The following is a 17,109-nucleotide window of genomic DNA, read 5'->3' on the forward strand; positions in this document are numbered from 1 at the left end:
GGCAGTACCCCCAAGACCCATGTCTATGAGGCGTCCCAGAAGGATACCGTGATCGACGGTATCGAAGGCCGCTGAGAGGTCCAGCAGAACTAACAGGGACACACTCCCCCTGTCCAGTTCCCTGCGCAGATCATCTACCAAGGCGACCAAGGCTGTTTCCGTCCCATGTCCCGGCCTAAAGCCAGACTGTGCTGGATCAAGATAATCAGTGTCTACCAGGAATCCCTGGAGTTGAGTTGCCACCACACGTTCCAGGACTTTGCCCAAATAGGGGAGATTGGAAACTGGCCGATAGTTGTCTAATTGAGTGGGGTCCAGTGATGGTTGACCGTTTTTTTTAATGGGGGAAAAATATGGTAGTGCTGATTTACAACTCAATGTGTATTTTTTTGAAACTGAAAAAGATGTGTCTGGTGAGATTATTGCTACCTTGACTCATCCTACTGTCACCAGACTTCTGTAGGTTATGTTCTGTCCTGGATACTTGGAGTGCCGTTGATCTTGCCTTGGCTTGAAGAGTGTGATTTAGGTGACAGGTCTAGTCTGCAGTAGTACTGTCTCTGGTCTGTCCAGGTGTCCATATCTGTGCCTTATTCGTAATAATCAAGGTCAAACACAGATTATAAAATATAAGCTAAATATTATTAGCATGGTTGTAAAATAATATCTAACTCATGATATGACCAGTTCTGATCAGAAGATGTTTCTGGTGGTCCATTGGGTCAGATTGATATTCTCAGAACTCTTGTGCATTGTAGTGTATAACTTCAGGGGATATGCTAATTTTCTCCATTTTTTTTTCAAATTAATTCAGTAATACTTTTCTGAAACGAAACTTGCATTTTTCACTAGAAGCCAAAATTGTTAAACTGGGACTGTCATGCTTTGGACATATCATGAGACACCATAAATTAATCAAAAAGAGTATAAAATGGAAGGCAGACAGAAAAGAGGGACAGAAAAGAGGGAGATAACATTATGGATGAATTACATCATTAAAGGAAGTTAAGGACCAGAGCTGTTGATAACAGGGGCTCTAGAAGGTCTCTTATTCCATAGCATCATTGTGAACTGAATCTGACTTTGTGGTAATAAGAACAACAAAATAATTTCCCCAGTTTTAGAGTAATAATAACATTTTACTTCAGTTTGTCTTCAGGATCATTTTATAATTTTAAAAAGACTATTGGGTTAAGAGGTAGCATGTAGTTAAGAGGTAGTAACTGCTTGAATATCATCCAGCTTGAGGTCTGATGCAAACACATGTCCATGCTAAATTTATAATTCTTATGAAGAATTCTTATGGGTTATATGTATTGTTCATAGATGCAATATTCTGTTAAATTAAGGATTGGCTTATCTTGCAATATTGAAAGTGCTGCATGAGGAAACAGCAGATAATCCTGGGCCCAGGCTTAAAATAAGAAAGTAGCAGTAGGACAGGGAGAATGTAAAGAAAAATTAGCTAGGGGAAGCCTTGGGGGAAGATCTTGGATTTTCTAACTACCTTGTGAATTTATTAATACCCAACAGAAATGACTATCCCATACCAAAGATAAATGTAATGCTTCTATAATCTAGATCTGTCCTGTCTGTTCTTTAGTTCAGATCTAGTCCTGATTTTAAAACACTGAATATTGGTCATTGTTCAGTTGCCTGAGTTCACCATTACCATATTTTTCAAAAAGATGAAAATGGTAGTACATCTCCCCAGGGTGAGTGTACTTCAATAGCTTTCTGTAAAAATAACTTTGTGATTTGTTTTCAGTTTGTCCTTGCACTCTTTATGTCTTCCATTCAATCTTCCTGAGTGACTTGGCCAAAGAATTTCACAGTGTCAGGGTTCTTCAAACCAAGTACTGTTTCCATATTGATGGTAGTGGGCACTGTATTTGTTCCCAGAAAACATCTTTTATCTACAGAGCTCTACAGAGGGCTCTGTAGGTATGGCTACATTTCTGCATATGCCAATAAGACCATGACTTTTTTTCCTTTAGAACATTCCTGGAACTCTCAGATTTCAAATGCAGTTTTTCATAGGATGTTGAAGTTCATGTGTCCTTTTGTCTGCCTCTCCCTGTCTTTTAAAGTAAAAAAGAAAAGAAAAACAACCCCTCCCCTCCAAAACCCCCCCGAAGTAGACCTCTATCACACTATTCCTTTGTATGTAGCATTGCCTTATAACATTTTAGTCATATTCTTTACCATTAACTTATCTGAGAATTAAGTAGTTAAACATGAACTGCAGTTGCTGGTTCTTCAACTTTCCAATTATGTTTTGACAGCTTCGAAGTGAAGAGACAAGAAGCAAGCTAATTGAAGCTAATATAAATGGGAAACTTCAAAGTGGACTTTTCAAAAAGTAAGGTTCTCAGTGCATGATATGGGTATCTCAATAGGATGTGTGCTTTGACTCACATTGATGTGAGGTTCAAATGCAGTCATATTAGAGAATGTGACTTATATTTAGCTTTTAAAGGTCAGGTGAATAGCTAAGTTGACATGAAACAGTGGGATCAGTTGTCCTGTAATGTGCTTTGATTGTGTGTTCCTGCATGGCAGGGGTTTGGTCTGGATGGCCCTTGAGGTCTATTCCAACTCTATAATTCTATAAAAAAGTACATGTTTTCCCTCCAAATCAGGAGCTGTTTGCAGTTTGATCTAGTAATTTTAATCACTATCATGATTATAAGAAAAATGGCTAAAATTAACAAATTAGAAAAGCAAGCTTTTCTCCTAGTAGCTTAGACAGTTCTTTTTATAGTTAGAAGGATCTGATACTGGTTCAGGACTAGTCCATTGTAATAGTAGAGGTGAAATTGGTAACATTGCTCTGCAGAAAAGATACTAGACACAGTATGTCTCGTTCTTATAGTGTCAGTCTCAAAAGTTCAACATTTTAGTTAGCACCTTTTCAACCTTTGTACCACAGCAAAGAAAAGATTCTTTATGAATCAGATACTTTGAAATCCTTGAGGAGAGAAGAGGAAAACAAAGAATCCAGTAGTTCCAGCTCTGAAGATGAAGAAGAAGAAGCTGAGGAAGATGATGCATCAGAGTCAGATACTGAAAAAGAATCAGGTAACATACAGAACTGGGATTCTTGCCTTATAAAATATTGAAGGGCCTGGAAATTTCATGACTTCAGAGCAATAATTAAAAGAAGGTATAAGATACTGAACATTGTTGGTCAAGAATCAAGGAGGACTGGCTATAAAAGGTGGTAGCGTGTAGTTCTTTGGTTCAGATTTTGTGTAGTCTATTATCACTGAGCATGCTCACTCTACTTTAGGCTGCTTGTATGCACGTCCCAGTATTTATCACTGTAGTACAGAATTAGACCAGTACTTTGTTCTAATAATAGACTTCTATCAACTCAAATAACTCATGAAAGCAAATACAGTAGTACTATCTTACCTTGCTTAATTAGTGTCTTCTGTCATAGGTTGAATAAAAGAATGTCAGATTGTGGGGGCTTTGTTGCCATCAACCAGCCTCTAAACAAATAGACAAAAGCATCTTTATTCAGGTTAGAGAATTCCGTGTCTCGCTTCTTCATTAAGCCTTAAGATCACTCACAATTTGGAGAGTTTTTTTCACATTATTACCTCATTTGGTGTTTTTAGTAGTAGTAAGGAGGATGGGAGGAATAGCCAGTTATGGAGATAGAGGCTTTTTCCCTGTCTGCCATACATTATGCCTATAGTTGGGGAGGAACCCAGTTTTCAACAAGAAGGATCATGAGTTCTCTATCATTTTGCTGCTTTAGAACCTCTACAACCTGTTGTATGGTGGTATCACTATGACAAATGACATAGAACATATGAACACTTAGTGCAGACATAACTTGCTAATATGACAAATTAGATTCCAGACCACCACCATTAAGCAAATCTCAGCGTCTTTTTCATTTACCAGTGCACACAAAGGTCTAAAGCCCTATTTATGTGACCATTGACTAAGTGGTCTAGGCCTAAAAAAAAAAAAGAAGTAAAAATAAGTAATTAAAATATTGGCAGAATACTGTACTGAGACATCAAGTGCATAAATGTGCTAAACGGACTGAGTGCTGGTATTATATAATTGAAAAGTACCATGTTCATGAAGCACTCTAAGTTAAGTCCCTTAAAGCAAGGTCCAGCTGCATTATTGTAGCATTTGGCCTAATATCTATTATTTAAATGACCTATTCAAAACTAGCTTAGGTAAAAGTAGGGATCCTTCCAAGTCACTATCTATGCTTCATTTATAACTTATATATAACCAAAAGGTTATATATAGAAAGAGATAGATAGATAAATAGATAGATAGATATAGAAACATTTTAAATAATTTTGGTAGGAAACAAAGATTTTCTATATTGAACCATCAGAAAGAAAATGTGATGCTATATCAGCCACTTATGTAGACAGGACAATTCTGGATTTTGGAGCATTTTGGATTTCGGAATTCTGGTTAAGGAATGCCTAATCTTTACTTGTAAAGTGAAGATAAGTGTCACTTGACATAGTCAAAACAGCTGTTTTCCAAATCACTCATGGCCAAAATTGAAAGCATTTTGTAGGAATATGCTTGAAATTCAGAAAAGAGCTCTAACTCTTTAGTTAGTTAATTCAGTAACCAACAAAACTTTCTTTACTCAGTTCTTTAAAAAATACTGTTAGGAAATGCTACTGATTAGATCCCACACAGGTTTTCTATTCTAAGTTGATTATGTTTTGTCCACACTATAGAAAGTGACATTCGGGGCATGTGTATCATAATTTTCTTTCTTGCTTAAGCCAAATGGAATACCTTTTGATTTAATACATCAGAGAAACTGGAGCTTCAGTGTTAGGAACACGTGACCTTGATAAATAAAAAAATGTAGTAAAATATGCACAACTATTTTGAACTTTGCTTTTCTCTCCTAACTTCTAGAAAGAAAGGAAGACTCTGTTGCTAATCATTCCAATCATGAACCTAGAATGCTCATTACAGAGTCAGTACCACCACCACAGCATAACTCTTTTACTATGGCTCCTGCCAGAAAAGTGAGTAAATCAGTTATTCTTCAACTTTTGGGGTCTTGGGTATCCTCTGAGAATTTGATAAAAACTGTGGGCCTGGATTTTCAAGATCTGTGTAAAACTGTTGAATACTGGAGCTCATTAAAGTATCTCATGAAGCTGACTTAATAGCAAATAACAAAAACAATTTGACTTGTCACCAGAATAATACACATAAGCATATTCATGAAAAAATTTTTGCATACAAGTTACTTTATACTTATAGAAATTAATTAGTCTTACATTGAGTAGTATGTAATGAAAAATATATAGTGAGCACTTGAAAATACTATATATTTTTTCTAAATTTTCACTGTGACAGAAACAGGAAATAAATTATTTTTTCACCCACTTCACAGACTCCCTAAAGCCCAGGGAAGAACATCTGGCTTACGTTTACAAATTTGAGATTGCAATTCCATGAAAATAGACTAAATGAGAGTAATGTAACCAACAATCTTTGAAGATTGAATCAAGCATGGAATTCCTCAGTCAAAGGCAATCAGAGTTTTTGATTCTATTTGTTTAAGCTTGAATAGAGACAGTGACTTCCTGTTCTTTTCCAGGGGTAGTAATTAATAACAAAAAGATAGGAGGATTTTGTACTATCTGGTCACTCTGCTTATTTAAGGTTTGCATAGAAAGGTTAGACTGTGCTTGTTGATTTATGAATGTTTAGACAAACTGTTCATATTTATATGGTTGTGTGTGTGTGTGCAGACATGTACCTTCTCCTCCCTTCCCAAGCTAATGACACAAGGCTCTCAATTTTTACATTCAACCATCTAAATAATGTAAGCTATGATTTGCATGTGATCATATCACACAGTGAGTTAGAATGAAATATGTATGGACTAGAGTGGATATGGGAAGTGTTCAGCCTCCAGACCTCATTTTTTTAGCCTTGATCCTCCTTGCAAGTCCATCAAAACCCACAAGCCCTTAAAAAAACATAATTAAAGCATCTCAAAATGGTCAATAACATAATGAGTTGTTCCTTCTAAGGAAGAAAGGATGGATGGATGGATGGATGGATGGATGGATGGATGGATGGATAGATAGATAGATAAATGAATGGGCTGCAGTCCACAACAATAGGAAGTGTTATATTATTACTGTATATTAGTAATTTGTCACTTTTGCTTCAAGGTATTTGTGTCCAGAAGTGATTTGAAAACTATTTCGCCTTGCAGTGAACTACTAGCACTGTACCATTTTAGAGTGAAGAATATGAGTTTTGATTTTAATATAAACAAAATAACTCTTTTATTGTATAATCTGGGACAGTTTTTGTTCCCGTTCCCATGTCTCCATGCTTTATTCTAAGAAATGAAGAAAACACTCAAGTTAAGGTTGAGATTGGGGGGTGGGGGGTGGGGAGGAACATTGTGGGAACTTGTCGTTTAGTGCTTGACAAGATTTCTGGATTTTTGCTGTTCTGAATTTTGAAAATCAAGAGACATAATTAGTTTCTGGTTGGCTCTTGTCTTCAATTTAACAGCAAAATATTGTAGCTGAGCTGACTTGCAAGCTTTCATGTCCTGAAGTATTTATATTCCTTTGCATGCTGTTAACAGCAATGCAGTTGGCACTGCAGTAGGTATTACAAAGGGCATCCCAGGTTATGTAATCTTCCCCAGACTTGGTGGGGCCATGTGTACTAAGACTTTATGCAGTGATGGAATTGAGCATGTAAATATTTCGTACTCAGCTTTTTCTTCCGAAGTGAATTGAAAAGTGTCTTTGGAAAGAAACCTCATTTAACCCTAGGGAGTTGAGAGGGGCGGGGTATAAATACCCTAAATAAATAAATAAATAAATAAATAAAGAACCCCCTTCTGTCTTAAAATATTCAGTTACTGGCATGTATTATGCAGATGGATGTATACTTTTGAAAAAGGTGGTAAATTCTATCAGTGATTAATTCGAAATTATACTGTTGAGCCATGTAGATTAATCTAGTTTTGATACTATCAACATTTTAGAAATGACTCTTTTGCTGCAACCATAAAAAGAAAGGAGGATTGTTTACAGACTTTGACAATCTTCAAATACTATAAGTAGTAAGCTGCTCCTCTATGGTTCAAATAATGCAGAAAATGCACCCCTGCACTATATATTCCCCTAGGACGTACAACACACCTCACAATTTTTAAAGTAAAAAATGACAAATAGAGCCTTCAGTTTTAACTGGAAAATTAATCCCCAAGGTTTGATTTATTATTTAAATGCTATGTTGTACCTGCCTGTTTTAATCCCCAAATAGCTTTTAAGCCCCACTCTTTCAGATTTTTTCTTGGTCTAAAACAGATGCATAAGGGGAAGATTTAAAACAATTCTTAAAGGTGATCTAATTTTAATATCTCTTGTACAGCATTACTCTCATTATCTCTCTGAATTATGGCGTTCCCTCCTTTGCATAGAATTTATGAATGAAAGTTTTCAATGTTTAAGTGCTTGTACTGAATTTACATAAGTAATCACAGCATTGCATCAGTACCAATTCTATATTTATATAATTTGAAAAGGAGTTCTTCTTTATAGTTGGTCCTACACATTCATAGGGATTAAGGATGCAGGACCCCTCCCCTCCAAGGAAAAACTGAGTATAGAGCAGCATATTTTCTCAGTCATGTGTAGAGCTGCAGTGAAAGTCGAAGCAAATACATCTGTCCATCAAAATCTGTGAATGCTTAATTGGCAAAAAGGGAGATACAACTGTACAAATACGATTTTTACAACATATACAATAAGTGGAGGGATAGATATAATATGTGGGGTTTTTTTTTACTTTGAGTAAGTAATGTACATCTTAGCACTATTATCTCTCATGTAGTTAGAGTTTTAAAAAAATCTTGTATAATTGTAATGATTTTGAACTTCAGGTTATTCTTCTTGGTCTCTGTGTAACACACTTGTTCAGGGATTAATTTGGAGTGTTCTAGCTCTCTCTAGGTTGGTGGAAACATCTCAGTTTCATTCTATTTCATCACCCCTTTTCCTTTTACAGTTTGCTTCATTATTGAACAAGTCAGAAGAGCAAAAGGATGAATCTCCCTCATCATGGAGACTAAGTCTTCGGAAAACTAGTAGCCAAAACACGCTTAGTGAAAGCAGTGCTCCTTGCGACACACTTAAGGAGAAGGGCAGCTCAATCTATCGCTCCTCATCAACCCCTAGGATTTCTGCACTATTAGACAATAAAGAGAAGGTGTGGAATTATTTTGTTTGTCTTGGCTGGGAGCATGCTTTAGAAGCTTGAGTGGTGCTAATTAATTCTACACCTTTTTGTTTTGTATTGTGCTCATTAACCCCAACACCTGTGCAATATATTGACCTTAAAATGATAGCATAACATACTGAATCATGTCAGGATTCAATTCTTATTTATTTATTTACGCTATTTCTACTCCGCCCATATCAGCCTGAAGGCGACTCAGGGCGGCTAAAGGGATGTCCACGAGTGGGCTGAGATATCAGTAATCTTCCTTGTTGTCTACTTCTCAGAGCATTAGTATTCAGATACATTATCTCTGAAAAAGGAAGGTCCATGTGACAGTGTCATATCTAGTAACTTACCATGTTTGACATGGTGATAGATGGAGGGGAGTCAAAAACATAATTTGTATGAGGAATAGCAGACTGTCAACTATCGTTGTGAATAAAAAACAGAATTGTGATAAATGTGTAATTTGGAGCAAAGCACTTGAAAAGAACCTTTCTTAGTTCAGGAACTAGATGCCTTAGCAATCACTAAAATGACTGACAATGTCACTAGCATCTTTGTTTTGAATTTGTCTTTATTTCAGCAGGACAAGGACAACAAAATCTATTTTGCTTCAATAGCTCCACGAAGATTGAACAGTACTGGTGACATAGAAGAAAAGGAGAACCGGTAAGATTATTTGTATCTGTGGCTCAGCTTTTTAGGTGTGAATCTTCGGAAGATTCTCAAAGGACTAACAACAACAACAACAACTTGCTTTTTATACCCCTCCATCATCTCCCCGAAGGGACTCGGGGCAGCTTACAAGAGTACAAGCCTGAAAATACAGATTAAAGCACACACAATAAAATGAAATGAAACAAAATAAAATCAACAACATCAGAAAAACATTACAATCACAAAATACATTTTAAAAACAGTATAATGTCTGAAAGATTAAGTATTCTAATACTGTGACTATGCTAGTACTGTTGAAAACAATCCTGAATATTTCCTCCAGAAGTAGGCCCTAACCTTTGTAGGAGTCGTTAATTTTCTTTGAACAACCTTGGAAAACCCCATAAGTGGTGCAAAAACAAAGAAAGTCCTACAAAAACTGTTAGCCGGGATCCACATCATTTCCGCAACGCTTTCCTGGAGAGAGACAACTGACAACTGACCACAAGGGGCCAAATGGACGGAGGGTCTGACTCAGCATAAGGCAATGTCCACCTTCCCACTCTCAAGGCCTTCTAGCAGTAACAAATCTATTTGGAGCAGGCCAAACCCTATACCTTTGCTTGTCTGATTTATATCCAGATCCTGACTCTCTCTTCACATAGTTTTTATCATATCAATTCAGTTAAAAAATAACAAGACTCTGCCCCTGTGACTCGGGTCATGTAGAAACAACAGAACATGTGCTCCTCCAGTGCCCGTTCTACAGGGATATCCGTGCCAGGCTTATCTTACCTCTGTTATACAAGCACCCAGGCCATTCAGGACAATTTTATACCTCCATGCTACTTGCAGATATTAATTCAGCTACAACCTACAATGTTGCAAAGTTCTGTGCAGCAGCATACAAAATCTGTCAGGGAATGACTAGTCCCAAAAGTTAACTGTGTGTCCAGTAATCATCTTCTCTGAATCTAAAATTTGGTGTGATTTGAACAAGTGCAAGTGAATCTACCTTTTTATAGTAGAAATGTTTTTCACATTGATCATTCTCATGCTGGGAATGGCATAACATTTTCAGGGGAAAATACTTAATTGCAAAGTTTAGGCATGGAGAAGAAGAACTAAGTTACACCAACCAGTAGGCTTACATAGTTGTCTTCTAACTGGAGCTAATAATAGGGAGTGCACGCCGCCCCTATTAAAGCAGCTCCACTGATGGCTGATAAGTTTCCAGTCTCAATTTAAGGTGCAGGTTATGACTTAAAAAGCCCTAAATGGTTCGGGCCCCACTTATCTTCATGACCGCATCTCTCCCTATAAACTGGCGTGGGCTCTAAGATCTGCTGGGGGGGGGGGACTCCTCTCACTCCCACCGTCATAAGGCCCCTGACTTTGGAACACCCTCCCCAGGGAGATTAGGCAAGCCCCCACACTGTCCTCCTTTTATAGGGATCTGAAAACCTGGATGTTCCAACAAGTATTTGATTAGTCCCTACTTATAAATGCCCAGTCCCTAGCTTGCCAGATAGTATTCTGTTCTCTGTACTTCATTCAATCCCCCAGCCATATACTATGCTGTTCTGCATTATCCCAGGCCCAGTCCTCTTTATACCCTGATCATGCCCTTCTTAGTATTCTGGTTATTGGTTTTTGTTGTGCATTTTTAAAGTGAGTTTTAATGCTGCTGTTTTATACCCTTATGTTTTATTTAATTGTGTTTTATTTGGTATGCTTTGCTATGATATATTTTCATTGTGTTTTTCTTTGTTTTTAATGGATTGTTTTGTTTTGATGTTTTGAGGACATTTTGTCCCATGTGTAAGTCGCCCTGAATCCCTTCGGGAAGATGGAAGCGGGGTATTAAAAAAAAAGATGATGCTGATGCTGATGATTACTATTATTCTGTGCTGCCATGTTGATACACTGTTAATCTACTCTCTCTCCATCACAGATATGAACATATATTTAGTTCAATAATCAATAATAACAAAATATGTTACCTATACACAGAATTCTGTTATTCAAATTTGATTTCATCTCATGGTGCTTCTTTTTTGGTTGTACTTTAATTTGTAAATGCATTTTGTATTCTATAATCTGATCTTGTTTTTGTGTGACATCAAATTGTTTTTGATTTTTGGTGACCCTCAGGCACACTTACTATGGAATAGTCTAATCTATTTACTATCAACCTCTACAACTACTATTGCGTGTGGCTTCATTCTGAGGGTTTATCAATATATAGAAAGCTTATCTAAGCAAGTTTTCATTTATGAGTTATTCCCTCTGCCTTCAACTTTGTAGGGAATCCGCTGTTAACTTGGTACGAAGTGGTCCTTATAGCCGGCAACAATGGCGGGACGAGCCAAAGGGAAAGGAATCTGCTGTAACTAGTGCACCTTCCACCTATGTATCCACATACATGAAAAGGTGAGTTAAAGCTCAGGTTTTGGAGGAAAGTCATAGAAGACAACACCTAAAATGTACAGAAATGATAGGCCCATGAAATTCAAAGGGTACTGAAGTAAAAATGACTGAGCAATTCAGTCAGTCTACCTTTCATTGTACATGTGAAGAAAGGGATGAAATGTTCATTTCTCATTGTATTCACTGCTTTGCTCCAAGATAAAACAAAGAAGGAGAAAGGCACCTTATCCAAAACGGGCTGTAGTCCCTGAAAGCTTGTGGTAAAATAAACCATTAATATTAATAACTTATTTCTTTAAAAAACCACAACATTTGGAATAGACTAAAATGGCTACCTGAAAATTTCCTACATGGAGAAAATGATATTCCATGTAGGATGTGGGATAAACCAGTGGAAATTATAACTTTCCGTGAAATTTAGGTAGTCTCATTATAGAACATACAATTTAGGTTACATACAATGCTTTATATGGCTTTTTGGGAACTTAGATTACATGACTCTAGAGCGTATGCAGTTTGCCAGATCATGAGATATGAGGTACAGTAGAATCTCGCTTATCCAACATAAATGGTCCTGCAGAACGCTGGATAAGCAAAATTGTTGGCTAATAAGGAGGGATTAAGGAAAAGCCTATTAAACATCAAATTACATTATGATTTTACAAATTAAGCACCAAAGCATGTTTTACAACAAATTGACAGAAAAAACAGTTCAATACACTATAACATTATGTAGTAATTACTGTATTTACGAATTTAGCACCAAAACATTGCAATGTATTGAAAAAAAAGTGGATCTGGGCAGGAGACAGACTGCATGGATAATACAGAACATTGTACTTCAGTGAAGGTTGGATAAGTGAAATTCTACTGTATATAGGAAGCAGTGTGACTCTCCCCCAATTTTGTGGACGCTATGCGCTAGTGATTCAGTGAAGTACAAAATTGTCTCTGCATTCCAAAAGTGTTAGAATGATTTTTACCAACTGAGCTTCTATTACACTAAATTATATCTCTTGATTTGGAGTTGAACTTGCTATTAGAATGTCTGAAGCATTTATTGGGTTAATAAGCACAATTTGCCTAACATGTCAGCAAAAGGAACAGTTTTGAATCTACGATAGTTGCTTTGAAGATATTCCATTTGCACACTTGAAATTCTTCTTTGACCATTGGGTAGAATCTAGCTAGTGTTATGCTCATTGCCCATAAGCTTTACTAGTTTAGTAAACAATTTGAACTCAATATTCCATTGATAATCTCATCTGCATATAATATTGCCAAAACATGTTTGGTGCATGCACCTTCTCCTCTTTCTCCCATTGTCATCAGTAAAGAGTTTCTTATAACTGTGTGACATGCCTTAATTTAATGAACATTGCTGATATAAGTGATATTTGGGTATTATTCTAGCAATTTTAGCACTTTTTGAAGATAATTTGGCAGATCAGTCCATTCATACCTTTCCATAGCAAAAACATTCATTCACTCATTGTAAAATATGATAACAGAATTGCTTTATTTTAACCAGTTAAAATAAACTTTTCCATTTTCCTCAGAAAGTTTGCCAAAGTTACACCTGAACATTTTTCATAAGCACATAGGGACTTGTTGTATACGCTGGCTCTTCAGGAGGAGGTATTTATGACATCTTCTGGGAAGTGTTACTTCATTCCATTGAATGCATTGCCTTGTGTCAAGTTCCCAGTTATAGATATGACCTATGACTGACCAGAGAGGATTGTTAATCGAAAAAGAAGGATTTGGCTGTAGGAGGAGGTGCCACACTGTGATTTTAGCCTTGAGTCATCTCTTAGAATCCTACTTCCTTTTTTAAAAAAAACAAAATGATAACAAATCAGAAATGTATAGTGTTTAACATTTACATCATCAAATATCAGTAAATATCGTCTAGTATGAAAGAGTAGTAAATCCTAGAATATGTATTCAGATTAAGAATAATTACTTGCATAAATTCATTGTTTCTGACAGATAACCTGGTGGTCACCCTAAATACAGTAAGTAGGAATCAGATGATTAAAATAAGTTGGCTCTAGCATTACATCTGTTTTGCAAGTTGGTCTGATTTAAGACCCAGAAACACTTTGGAAGGATCATAAATGCCTATTTTTAAAATGAATTTTAATGGAAGTTAGATACATTATTTTGCCAGTCCCTGCACACTTTCATACCAATTTTTTTCCTTTCTTTTGCAACTTCTGCTTTCAACTTTTTCTTCTTTTTGATATCTCTGAACATTTCTTCTAGGCCTGGACTCTTTTATTCTCTTCTTTTATCCAGGAGTCATATTTTCTTTTTCTCTTCCTTCTCTTTCTATTTCTGTTTCTCTGATCCTTCAAATTAGAGCAGTGTCTTGTTGATTTGTCTTAGCATGGGAAATTATGAGAGTACACGAGTCCAGACTGCATTCCTTTGCAAGACTCATTTCTAGTGTCTACTGCTTTCATTTTTCTAAAGATTTTCTAAACATTTAAACATCACACCCTGTTGATCTGCAACAGTATTTAGCTCTTCTCTGAAGGAAGTGATTTTCTGCTGTTTTACAGTGCTTCATTTGGTAGAAGTAGTGACCTCACCAGTCCCTACATTTCAGCCAATCGTAATGCATCTTCTGCTACCTCACCCACTATCCTTGGTTCATCTACCTCATTGGGCAAAGAGTGGCAGCTTGCCTCTTGCCCCACACCTGTCAATTTTAACACTACAGCATCAGTGCGTCAGTATACCAGGTAAGGGTTCATAGCCTATGCAGATCCCATTGAAGAGGGTCTAGCCAAAGATCGCTGGCAAAGCAGTGATTCTTTTTGCTATGACATCTATTTCTGAAACTTCTTCCCAGTTGGTTTAATTTGGTAATTGTTACAGTGTTTGTTCAGTAAGAAATAGTCATCTCATTCATTGACTTCTATATCAAGTTGATTTTTAAAAACTGGAGTGCTCAACCATGTGTCTTTAAGTAATTTCTTGAGTATGATGGAAACAAATACAGAGCACACAGACCAATAAAGACTGTTTTTTCTGCTCTTATTTTAGCTCCTCATACTTTTTCATAATCTCACTTATGTCATGTAATTAACCTTCAGAATATCCAGCAATTTCATAGAGGCAGTATTTACTTTTTTGGCTGAGTCGATTAACATTCTAACCAAGTGTTGAGAAATATGTGGTCCTCCAGATGTTTCAGGATTCCCATAATCCTAGATGATTGGACATGCAAGTTGAAACCTATGGGAACTGATTATCAGCAGGACATCTGGTTGGCCAGGCCAGAGGTTGTCCACATCTGCTCCAAGCCATCTTCACATAGTTTCTCATTTTCCGCTGAGAAAATACTGAGACTGTAGATGATGAATTAGAGTCTGAATCAACTCATTTTGTTCACTATTACCTCCCTGAAAAGTCTTTCTTTTCAATTTTTCAGAACACCTTACAGGCAACAAACTGACCCTACTGTAGAGAAGAGCACAGATACAATCTCTTCTAGCATTCCGTTAAGTGTCATAACAAATCTCACTGTACCAAGTAGTGCCAATGGTGTTACAACAACTGCCAATTCTAACTCATTGACTGGAACAGAGTCTTCTGCTGGTGATGCCAGGGATCGAAGAAGGTTTGTGATCATTTTGCTAGTTATGAGCTGTGCTTATGCCTGCAACCAGAACCCCTGGTGGTACAGTGGGTTAAACTCTTGTGACAGCAGGACTGCTGACCGAAAGGTCAGCGATTCAAATCTGGGGAGCGGGATGAGCTCCCATCTGTCAGTTCCAGCTTCCCATGTGAGGACATGAGAGAAGCCTCCCACAGGATGATGAAACATCCGGGCATCCTCTGGGCAACATCCTTGCCGATGGCCAATTCTCTCACACCAGAAGCGATTTGCAGTTTCTCAAGTCGCTCCTGACACACACAAAAAATGCCTGTGACCCAGTCAGCTAATCCAAGGACTCCCAGATAATTTTTAATTTGCCTTTGTTTTACAAATGGCTGAGAAACATCCATACATTTAGTCTTTCATACTCATTCCTATATTTTTATGAGACTGTTCAGTATAGCAGGAGTACTGTGTTGGCTAAACTATGTTGAAAACATATTTGAATGTAAAAAAAGAACTTTCACCACACATCACAATATTCATAGAAAACTACTTGAGATGTATTATTGCATGAAAATATTTTTGTTCATTAACTTAAAATACATTTACTGAAGACCGCCAAGAACTATTTGTGACTTAGATTAGCTTTGTGGGCACATGTTCTTATAGGATTCACAGTTGTGGCTCCCCCCTCCCCCATACACACAGCATGTAAAAACATGATGAAAATAAATGTATATTATTTTTGCATTGAGATTAACAGTAATCTGAAAGTTGTGGGGGTTTTTTTTGTTTTTTTGTGGGGGTTTTTTTGTTTGTTTTTTGCTAAATGGTAGTTTAGTAAATGCCTGCTGTACTAGTTTGGAGAGAATTGCAATTCAGAACTTGAGTTCCATGTTTTATTTTCTGATTCATTGATAACTGAGCTGTTCAAACTACTTCTTTTAAATGAGCACTATTCTTTTATATTTAAGTAGTGATCACCTGAGGATTTAAACTAGATTCTGAGAAATGTAGAACTGGACAAGTACTGAATTGAAGCCAGGTAGTTTGAAATGGAAAATTGTAGGCATTTGCCAGATATCACAATATGGGCTTTCAGCACTTAATGGCAGTTTTTACAATAGTGCATTCATCTAATTCAATGTTTCCAAAGCTGCAAGTTTCTCTTAGCAACAGCAACATAAACTCCAACCCTAATATTAGATCATTAAGATGCCACCTCAGTTTGCCTAATTGAAGCAAGTAGATTAAAACTGAAAAGCATTACTAGGTTAGGATAGAGAGTGTAAGCTGTCTGGATTGTCCTTCCTTTCAGAAGGATGTTAATTTACATATTTAACATCGTTAATACAGTTATTGAGTGTGTTTCCTACATGTATTATGTTTTAGCTGCACAAAATCAAAAGCCCCATCTATATGCAACCTCCTGCTCAGCCCTGATTAATAACTTCCCACAATATGTGGGAGCTGCTTCCATTTGATTGAATGCTACTATAATGCTCCAGTAACAACTAGGAGAAACCGTATGGACACGAATGCTATTTCAATTGTCAGTCATACAAACATTACCAAAGCAGTGTTGGGCAGAACAAGGGTGAGGTAGTGTTTGTATAGTTGTGATTATATTTGAAGTGAGCTTAAAAATACTGTAAACTCAGTTATTGTAATGAATAAGTGTGTTGTTTCTAAAAGTCTCATCTCAACTATCTAATAGTAAACTATAGCCTCTTGTTGATCAGTGAAATGAAAAGGGTTGTCAGAGTAGTTTGTGTAATTTGGAGAACTTCCTGTTTTTTATGATTGCTCCAGGCTATGGAGCAGCTTGAAAACAAGAAATGGCACATACATCAAAAAAGCATAAGATTGGAAAGTTGATAATACACTACCGTGCATACCATATGGCAGTACGTCTCTGCCATCATTGCATCCTCAAACTATACCCTCAAGTAGCCAGCCAACTGATATTTTCTGCTGGCTGTGGGATGCACAGTTGGTGGGATTCTTTTGTGCAAAGAAGAGCTCTGCGCCCATAGAAGACTACCGTAATAGTTTAGAAATGCACTTTATGGGCAGAGGGGGTTGAATTTGGGCTAGATCTCACCTTGCAATTGTTACATGTCAGTTTTCAAGAA

At 36.9% G+C, this 17,109-nt stretch overlaps 1 protein-coding gene across 15 annotated transcripts in view; it reads left to right on the forward strand.

Moving 5' to 3' along the window:
* The window catches only part of PPP1R12B (protein phosphatase 1 regulatory subunit 12B), a 126,158-nt gene that overhangs the window by 42,585 nt on the left and 66,464 nt on the right, over positions 1–17,109 (forward strand). For 8 of the 15 annotated variants that reach the window (XM_060772528.2, XM_060772529.2, XM_060772530.2 and 5 more), the window contains 8 exons: positions 2,286–2,362; positions 2,933–3,081; positions 4,921–5,033; positions 8,059–8,259; positions 8,858–8,943; positions 11,239–11,364; positions 13,929–14,111; positions 14,804–14,992. In XM_060772528.2, coding sequence (XP_060628511.2) covers positions 2,286–2,362; positions 2,933–3,081; positions 4,921–5,033; positions 8,059–8,259; positions 8,858–8,943; positions 11,239–11,364; positions 13,929–14,111; positions 14,804–14,992 — 1,124 coding nt within the window. Of the gene's footprint in view, positions 1–2,285; positions 2,363–2,932; positions 3,082–4,920; positions 5,034–8,058; positions 8,260–8,857; positions 8,944–11,238; positions 11,365–12,920; positions 13,268–13,928; positions 14,112–14,803; positions 14,993–17,109 lie in introns of those variants that run through there. The other 7 variants (XM_060772539.2, XM_067468106.1, XM_060772534.2 and 4 more) reach the window with 5 other exon arrangements.

The sequence above is a fragment of the Anolis sagrei genome, chromosome 4, assembly GCF_037176765.1.
Source record: "Anolis sagrei isolate rAnoSag1 chromosome 4, rAnoSag1.mat, whole genome shotgun sequence".
Classification (NCBI taxonomy): Eukaryota; Metazoa; Chordata; class Lepidosauria; order Squamata; family Dactyloidae; genus Anolis; species Anolis sagrei.